Source organism: Palaemon carinicauda, chromosome 14, assembly GCF_036898095.1.
Source record: "Palaemon carinicauda isolate YSFRI2023 chromosome 14, ASM3689809v2, whole genome shotgun sequence".
NCBI classification, from domain to species: Eukaryota; Metazoa; Arthropoda; class Malacostraca; order Decapoda; family Palaemonidae; genus Palaemon; species Palaemon carinicauda.
Window position 1 is genome coordinate 113,502,602 of NC_090738.1, and position 10,598 is coordinate 113,513,199.

The window sequence follows — 10,598 nt, forward strand, 5'->3', positions numbered from 1 at the left end:
ATAACATAATGATACCCCCAAAAAACACCATATGAAATATCCAACAACGATTACAATAGCAATTCCCCAAAGTACGATAATAACCAAAGGAGTTTCTGTCACTATGTGGCAGCTGAAAGAGGGTCAGCTGACAGGCAGTAGTCGAAACCAAGACCACGGGTTGTTTTCGAAAAGAAACTCGACCGACAGTTCCGAAAGAGATGAAGAAAGAAGGAGAAGAATAATTGTTCCAAATGAGATTAAGAAAGAAGGAAAGGAATAATGAACACTGAAATTAACTGATACGACAGTCAATGAGAACGGCCGCAAGTGACATCCATTGAGGATGTATGGTATAGAATATTAACAAAAAGTTTTAAAGAGCCGAATAGTTTTTTTAAGATAGTTCATCAAGTTTCAGAAATTATAAGGGAAGATTGACTGATATGAAAATAGAGTTGTAGAAAAAAAAATTGAAAAGGGAGAGCTGATGATATCTATGTGGATATTAAGTTTATTCAACAAAGGAGTAATGTTTTGGAAAGGATAGTGTATAATCTGCAAGTGGAAATTTGCAGAATAGTTATTGGATTGCAGATGGTTGAGCACATACCTCCGCCAATATCACTAAAAATATCATCAATACATATCAAAATCGCAATACAAAATTCCATTGCAGTTCATTTGTAACCTCATAAATTTTCTTGTTGACACACAGACAGGTAAACAAACAGATAGGCGTTAATACACAACTATTGTCTAATGTACCTAGAAAATGACACGTGAGCATTCAGATTGAAAACTTTCTATCAAAAAAGGATGCAACTTCATCATTACGGGTGGCACCCATACCATACAAATATATATATATATATATATATATATATATATATATATATATATATATATATATATATATATATTCATATATATGTGTGTGTATATACATATATATATATATATATATACACATAAACAATTTAAATTTTAACATATATATATATATATATATATATATATATATAGCTTCTCACTTTTTAACCTTCTTCCTTATTGTTTACTTTTATATAACGTAACAAAAGGAGATCAAAATAACTTTGCCTCTCCATACGGAAACATTTATAGCCATAATAACGCACGTTTTTAAATTATACACCATCAAAGCCTAGAATAAACTCCAGTTCATATACTAATATAATTACAGGTGCGTATCGCCTAACGTTTCGAGTAGGTTCGTGCGTAAGCCATTGATTTATAGCTCCACGGAATACGATAAAACTCAATTAAAATCGCATTAAACGCCACCGTAAAGTATAAAGGGAAGGAGAGGACATAATGTTCTAAAATTACCGTCCCCCCCCCCCGCCCCCACCCCCCTCCTTTCCAGGTTAAAACAGGGAGGGACTCTAAGAGCGAAGCAGAGAGGCGTTCGTTGACAAAGAAACTGAAAGTGAATATTAGCTAGATTATGGAAACTGGAACAATGGATGTTAATATGGATGGCAGAAGAAGATGCACTGGCTAATACGACACTTTGAAGCAAACGTACACGGATGATGGAAGGAGTAATCGTACGGTTGATGGAAGGAGGAAACATACGGATTATGGAAGGACTAAGAAGGCATGAAACACAGGATAGCTGAAACTGGGAAGGTACCAAGGACACTGAAAACTGCTCTAGATGAAAAAGAAAAAAAAATAATAAATAAATAAATAAAATAAAAAAACCTGAATTCTTCAACTACAACTCTAGTGAGATTTCATTTTGATAGAAAAGTAGGATTGTTTGGCACATAAATGGACAGAAAAGGCGAATCAGAGAATAACTGAGGCCTTCGGGTTGTGGTTGAAGGTTGGGAGTGAAAACATTTATGTACGAAGGGATTGAAAAGTTGTCTGTATGGAAAACAACTGTTTAGATAAATTTCAAGTGTAGTATGTGTGGCCAAAGAAGAACAGTGTTTTTCTGGTTATAAATTTAATTTCCTTTTAATTTTTTCATAACAAATAATATCGGCGTCAATGACCTATGATGTCAGGATACCAGAAAACCCCAAATTAATCTGTCAATGTACAAAAATGATAAAAGGAATGACATAATGGACCAAAGTGTTATATCAGATGGTTCGGTCATGTGGAAAGAATAAAGCATGACAGAATGGTGAAAAATGTCAGAAGTGATTTTGAATGGAGGAAAAGAGACACCACTCAAGAAATTATTAGATAAAGAACAGGAAGATGGGAAGGTAGGATCCAAACATCTAGGAGGCAAGACATTGCCTGCAAGATAAGAGGTGTTTGGCTCACTACTTATACAAGGGTTTTAAAGCCATGCTGAAAAGCCTCTGCAATGGGATACATCCACGATTTTAAAGGTTTAAAGGCCACTCATGAAGGGCAAGGGACAGTGAAACTGCCCTATCGAGTGGGACAATGCCCTACAGACTGACCATATACACATATGATCAGCACCCATGGCCCCTCTCCAACCAAACTAGGATCAAGGAGGGCCAGGCAATGGCTGCTGATGACTCAGCAGATAGACCTACAGGCTCCATAACCCCCCCCCCCCCATCCTTAGCTCACAAGGATGGTGAGGATGCAGTGACCAAAGAAACTAACAAGTTTGGGCGGGACTCGAACCCCAGACTAGCGGTCACCAGTCAGGGGCATTACCACATCAGCCATCACAATGTATGTTGCAGTGATCATAATAATGTCTTTTCTCAGGAGCCAACCACTGAGGGAAAAGGGTATAATACTGGATAAAAACACATACAAACGCACACAACTTGACATGGTGAAAGGGTTTATGTATCGCCATGATCAACAAAGCTGTACTAGTCAGCGCCATCCAGACTAGGTTGGTTTGCTGTGAGCGATCACACTAAAGTCTCCCACCAATCGGCATTGGCCAGCGTGCTGAGGAAAATAGCCAAACCCAAGACATGACATCTGAGGCCTTTGTTCTGCAGTGGACTAAAAACGGTTGCATTTACCGTTATATATACAGTATACAGTATGGTGTGTGTATCTATTTTAGCTACGTGCATTGTTCTTTCCATGCCAGTTATTTTTTATCCACAAATCAATGTAAATAGACAAAAAACATAACTTTTACCAAACGCGAACATATCTTTCCAGAATCGGATTACAAAGGATTCTTCCTTTACCTCGGACGCCTTCGACACGGGCCCGGCGTCACGCAGGGGAGACCCATCGATTATGAAAACGATAAAAAGGACAACAACTGGAGCGATGACACCGCTTAATCCGACGAAGCTGCCATAATTCTCCACCAATCCCGTTCGATTATCGTGTAAAAGTAGGACGCGTTGGCGAGTCCTGCAGGAAAGGAGATAATGGAATTTCTTGGATGTTCTGCTTATTTAAGGATATTGGGATGGGGCGTTTCTGGGTATATGGAGAGGATCATTTGGGTAAATGGACACACACACACACATGTATATATATATATATATAGAATATATATATATATAATATATATATATTCTATATATATAGAATATATATATATATGTGTGTATATATATATATATAGAATATATATATATATATACACACATATATATATATATATATATATATATAGAATATATATATATATACACACATATATATATATATATATATAGAGAGAGAGAGAGAGAGAGAGAGAGAGAGAGAGAGAGAGAGAGAGAGAGAGAGAGTTTAGATATATATGAATTTTTATTTTCGATCAGGCAATATTATTCTTATTATTATGTCAATTCTAAGCATGTACAACATTTTTTCTAGTAACTTCAAGAAAAAATGTTCAAAATTGACACGAGTTTTCATTATTACCTAGCAAGTCAAATTTTTAGAATCTGTTATGTACCTCTAGAAATGCATTAGAAACCACGAGAGAGAGAGAGAGAGAGAGAGAGAGAGAGAGAGAGAGAGAGAGAGAGAGAGAGAGAGAGAGAGAGATATTAGTTATGTTTTGTCTACTTATAAGTCAGCTGCATTTTTTTCTAACTCATTTAGTCTTAAATAATGGTATTGCAACTTGCATTATTAACGTTTAACTTTAGGTAAAGTGTTCATTTTATAAATGCAATATGCACGTAAGTGTCACCAAACACCTATATTAAAAGAAAAGCAAATACGATAAACAAAAAGTTTTCCAAACATTGCTTTAAATCTTCCATTGTCAATAACAAGTGACAAAATCTGATATATTTAACCACATTTCTCTATCATCCAAAAAAACTTTTTTTTTAGATCCATGTTGGATAATATTAACAAAACTAACAAGTGTTATGTCAGATTATGCTTACCCAACCCATTAATAAAATTAACATCACATTTTCCTTATATGTACGTAACAAGTATTATGTCAGATTATGCTTACCCAACCCATTAATAAAATTAACACCTCAATCACATTTTCCATATATGTACGTCAACTATACACTTTAAATTTCGTTTTAATTCGTCTCGATGAATATATTTGCCACAAATTTAGATAATAATTAATAGTCTTTTTTCGCATACATCTTAGTGACATTATCTTAATCGTTAAGTAGGTCAACTAAATCACTTTAAATTTTGTTTCAATGCATTTCGACGAATACAATTACCACAAATACAAAATACAGAATAGTCTTCTTTTCGCACACGCATCCATAAAACTATCTTAATTACATTTTCATTATCGGTAAGTAGATTAACTTAATTAGTTCAAATTCTGTTTCAATTCATCCCGACGAATACATGTGCCCCAAAAAATAAAAATAAAAAAAATAAAAAAAATTTTTCAGGTTAACTATGCACTAATTTTTTTCCAATTTATTTCGGCGAATACATTTGCCACAAAAATAAAAACAATAAAAAACTTTTTTTTAGGTCAACTATACACTTAGATTATTTTTCCAATTCATCTCGACGAATACACTTGCCAAAAAAAAAAAAAAAAAAAAAAAAAAAAAAAAAAAAAAAAAAAAACACGTTACAACCAATACAAAAATAAAAGTATTTTTTTTTTCGCACACAAATCCTCCGAATCCCTCTTTGCCTGGCTGGTTCCTCAAAAGCGTTTTGGCGTCCACAAGGTGAGAGGACAAGGCAGGAACTGTTGCTGTGTGCGCCGTGTTTCACGGCACCGATTTTTTAAGCCCCCGGAGCCGAACTCGTTTGACCATAATATGTCCAGACATTCGCCCCCTAACCTTTTCCATACTTTGTTTCTAGCGGCTACATTTTTTCTTTTTTTTTTTTTTTGGTCAATCTGTCAACAGTGGGTGATGTGATATGCGTCTGGTAAGTCATGGCATCTTTCCATTGTGATGATGGTAATATTTATATATTCATTAATACATTTAATACATACATACATACGTATCTATAATTTAGATGTATGTATATATATATATATATATATATATATATATTTATGTATATATATACACATATATATATATATATTTATATATATATATATATATATATATATATATATATATATTACATACATATAAATATATATATATATATATATATATATATATATATATATTACATACATATATATAAATATATTTATATATACTGTGTGTATATATATATATATATATATATATATATATATCATCATCATCAGCCGTTACTAGCCCACTGCAGAACAAAGGTCTCAGACATGTCCTTCCACTTGCATTTGGTTATGGTCTTTCTGTGCCTGTCCACACCCGCAAAATTTCTTAGTTCGTCAAGCATCGTCTTCTCTTCCTTCTCCTGCTTCTTTAACATCCTCTAGGGACCTATTCTGTTATTCTTAAAGTCCATCTGTTATGTATGTATATATATATATATATATATATATATATATATATATACATACATACATTAAATTCCTTCATAGATCTTTTCCTCTCTGTGGTTGTTAATCTTCCAGTTCTTAGCAATCAATTCTGGCAACATGTTACTAATCCCAGACCTCCTGATTACGACCAACCACAGCCAACTAACAACCAGGAAAATAACCCATTGGTTACAGTAAGTCAGAAGAGATATAATGTAGGCCTCTGACGGAGAATGGAAAGAGGAGATTAAGAATTTAATGGCAGTTTGATGTCAGTTGCTTTTAAGGTTCTGAATTCACAAAGAAGCCTGTTGGCCAATGATTTCTAAACAGATAGTCTGAAGCCTGAAAAGAGTCTTTGCTATAATAATAACTTTCATGAAATTTATGGATTATCAATGTGGAAAATTAGATCAATCTTAAGATGGACGATTGCGAAAAGACCAGCGTATACACGTGTTTCATACACACTCATACAATGTAAAGCTATTACTTTCTTTCTCGCTCTCTCCCGCACTGATTATAGAAAAACCAGTTTAAGCTTGCCATCTCATGTTTCACATTGTTTGAATTTTTGTGACATCGTTCCTCTCAACTGTTTGTATACAAGCACGTTATCTGTTGAATAAACTTTACTTGTATTAACCTTGCCTATTTGTAAGTACCTAACGCCGATGTTATCATACCAGCAGCCTAGTAAGTAAAGGGGAAAAATAATAAAGAATAGAAACAATTAACCGAGATTTGTTGCAACTCTAATCAATACCAACATATCTAAAATAGACGGAAAAAATATAATAGCCTAGAAAAAAATTAATAACCTTAAAATATAAGATTCGGTGAAAAAAGTAAATGCGGTGACAGAGTCGGTTAGATGTACAAGGAAAGTTAACGATTGTTTTGTAGGCGTCATGAATAGATTAACGTTTCAAGGCATTTACATTACTGAGGACAATTTTCTTTACTTTCCAAAATATGTACATATATTTTTTTCGGCATGCGTTTTTTTTTCTGATGGTAGAGGTTAAAGGTTTTTTCATTCACAAAAATAATTAAAGGCTTTTCTTTGCTACCATGCTCTGAGACTCTTAACCTGCTTCTGTTTTCCCTGAGTATGTAACTACAGTCTACTGTTTTCATTGGCCAGCTCTTTCAAGATTATAGATCTAAAGTTACTGTACACAATAATCGACAAACGACGAAATCCGAGGACTGATGTCCACAGTTTCCTTGCGGAATTGACTAACAGGGTACTGTTACAAGGAGCCTGCCCCCCCCCCCCTCTCTCTCTCTCTCTCTCTCTCTCTCTCTCTCTCTCTCTCTCTCTCTCTCTCTCTCTCTCTCTCTCTCTCTCTCTCTCTCTCTCTTCAGCTGTAAAGTGAAAAAACACTTGGTTCTCGAAAAAAGCACTGGGAGAGTCTTCTGGCTGGAGAAAGTGAGCTAAAAAAAACTGTCAACTTATTCACGGAAGAAATTCTTAAGAATAAGCTGAAGGATAGAAATTACTAAAAGGTTAAATTAAGCATAATTAATCATGAATAATGTATGAATTTAAAGTACCGGAAACAACAATAAAATATGCGTACAGCAAAAGAATTAACAAATAATAAAAAATATAGAAAGAGTGTAAACCAGGAAAGCATAAGGCAAGGGGAAAAACGAGGAATGTATGATGATAACAGTAAAAGAAACAATGTGACAAGTCACACAAAACTAAATAACTATCCAAGACAACGGGAAAAATTACAAGAAAACAGAATCGGTTAAAAAAAAAAAAAAAAAAAAAAAAAAAAAAAAAAAAAAACCTTGCAGAGATATAATCTTGAGGAGTGCTGTTGTACACAAGATTTAATATACTGTAGATACTGACTCTGTGGTACAGCACATACTGAGATGACGATCAGTATGAGACTCACTTGCAGTTAGCTTTTTGGAATTTACTGTCACTCATTTCTTCAAATGTTGACTTCCAAGAGCTGAAGTAACACTCCTCCTTCCTTATTAACAAAGAAAAGACTTTCTATGGGGATATATGGAAGGTTTATCACCCATAGATTGGCCAACTCTGTATGAGTCTAAGTTTGACTCAATGTACTGGTCAATCTCCATATCTTTAATGATAATAAAATCATGAATATATGCTATTCTTACGAATAGCATTTTGGGATGGTGGTGGTTCTATGGCCATATTCACACCTAGTACATAGCCAAGTCCTTTTATATTTTATAAATCAAATATCTGCTTTAAAGTTGTTAATGTTTTAAAAATATTCTATTTTAATTTTTCATTACTTCTTATATCGTTTATTTATTTTATTTCATTGCCTTTCTTCGCTGGGCTATTTTTCCATGTTGGAGCCCTTGGGCTTATAGCATCTTGATTTTCCAACAAGGGTTGTAGCTTAGCTTGTAATAATGATAATAATAACAGGTAACCAAAAGGGGCAGAAACTTCTATAGGCCTAAGCTATTTAATCTTGGCGTACGGCCTGGTTCGAGGCCATATCTGGCCTTACGGAAAAAAACGAAGAAATTCACGTCTGGAAGAGAAACTGCATAACAACTTAATATCAATGTCTATAAAATAAAATAAGTATGAAAACCCGTGCCTGGATTAGAATCTGGGCAAAGAGTAGTTCCGGATTAACCTTTTCAAAACTCAGCGTGAAATGTCAAAGTTCAATTTTAAATCCTGGCGAGAGGAAGAGGTGGACCGAGACGTCAAAGGAACTACGGTTATAGAGAAATCATAACAGGATTTACGAGTAAGTTACTCTATCAATAACAATTATTTCAATAAAAAGCAATCGTGCGTTTCACATACTATGACTCGGCGTGATGGCCTTTGAACAAAAGATAATATAAAGGAGGCATGACTATTGTTAAGAGAACATTTGAGGCGAAAACCTTTGCTAACTTTATTAGTAAAACGGAAAACTGTCCAATATGACACATTTTAAAAAGGGAAAACGAATATATTCATTAGTAAAATACTAAATATATGAGATATATTCTTCTCTTTTGCAACGCTTTACTCTAATACCTCCGTTTGCCTTTAGAATCACTTTGTTTTTTAAAGCTTTAAACTAGAAAATATAAGCCTGACTTTAATTATTTGCTTTAAATAGATATTTTTGATCTGCATTAATCTGTTTAGAACCACAATAACCAACTGTCCCTTGCATAACTTTAAATGATTTATTACAAATCACATTAACCCTTTCAGGTCTTCTATGCCCAACCCGCTCCTTTATATCTTTACAAATCACATTAACCCTTTTATGTCTTCTATGCCCAACCCTCTCCTTTATATCTTTACAAATCACATTAACCCTTTCAGGTCTTCTATGCCCTACTCCCTCCTTTATATCTTTACAAAGCACATTAACCCTTTCAGGTCTTCTATGCCCTACCCCCTCCTTTATATATTTACAAATCACATTAACCCTTTCGGGTCTTCTATGCCCAACCCCCTCCTTTATATCTTTACAAATCACATTAACCGTTTCAGGTCTTCTATGCCCTACTCCCTCCTTTATATCTTTACAAATCACATTAACCGTTTCAGGTCTTCTATGCCCTACCCCCTCCTTTATATATTTACAAATCACATTAACCCTTTCGGGTCTTCTATGCCCAACCCCCTCCTTTATATCTTTACAAATCACATTAACCCTTTCGGGTCTTCTATGCCCTACCCCCTCCTTTATATCTTTACAAATCACATTAACCCTTTCGGGTCTTCTATGCCCAACCCCCTCCTTTATATCTTTACAAATCACATTAACCGTTTCAGGTCTTCTATGCCCTACTCCCTCCTTTATATCTTTACAAATCACATTAACCATTTCAGGTCTTCTATGCCCTACTCCCTCCTTTATATCTTTACAAATCACATTAACCGTTTCAGGTCTTCTATGCCCTACCCCCTCCTTTATATATTTACAAATCACATTAACCCTTTCGGGTCTTCTATGCCCAACCCCCTCCTTTATATCTTTACAAATCACATTAACCGTTTCAGGTCTTCTATGCCCTACCCCCTCCTTTATATCTTTACAAATCACATTAACCCTTTCAGGTCTTCTATGCCCAACCCTCTCCTTTATATCTTTACAAATCACATTAACCCTTTCAGATCTTCTATGCCCAACAACCTCCTTTATATACTTACAAATCACATTAACCCTTTCAGGTCTTCTATGCCCAACCCCCTCCTTTATATATTTACAAATCACATTACAGTAACCCTTTCAGGTTTTCTATCCTCCCTCCTTTATATCTTTACAAATCACATTAACCATTTCAGGTCTTCTATGCCCAACCCCTCCTTTATATATTTACAAATCACATTAACCCTTTCGGGTCTTCTATGCCCAACCCCCTCCTTTATATCTTTACAAATCACATTAACCCTTTCAGGTTTCCTATCCTCCCTCCTTTATACGATTCGGTCAAAGCATGAAATGTATAACCTCTCATGAACATTTCCATACAATTCATGCAATCTTACATAATACTCTCACTCCTCGGAAAATCTGGTTTGCTAATGGGAAGGGGACAAAGAGCGAAGGAGTCGGAGAGAGGTAAGAGAAGCCCTCTTGGGCCATTTACTTTAATTAAAGAATCCCTTTATTGCTACCTGACCTGCAAGTTGAATTAGCATCGTTCTGGAAGGACCTATAAATAAGAGAAGGGGGGAATTACAGCAGAAGAAGAGAGGGGATATGACAGGAAGGGGAGGTATAAACAGGAAGGACATCTTTAAAAAGAAGTT

General features: G+C 34.8%; 1 protein-coding gene across 1 annotated transcript in view; it reads left to right on the forward strand.

Annotated features, from left to right (window-relative positions):
* The first annotated feature begins 3,382 nt into the window (after positions 1-3,382).
* LOC137652929 (uncharacterized) overlaps positions 3,383-10,598 on the forward strand; it is a 54,889-nt gene continuing 47,673 nt past the window's right edge. The window contains exons 1-3 of the mRNA XM_068386323.1: positions 3,383-3,419; positions 5,915-6,036; positions 10,244-10,407. Coding sequence (XP_068242424.1) covers positions 3,383-3,419; positions 5,915-6,036; positions 10,244-10,407 — 323 coding nt within the window. The remainder of the gene's footprint in view (positions 3,420-5,914; positions 6,037-10,243; positions 10,408-10,598) is intronic.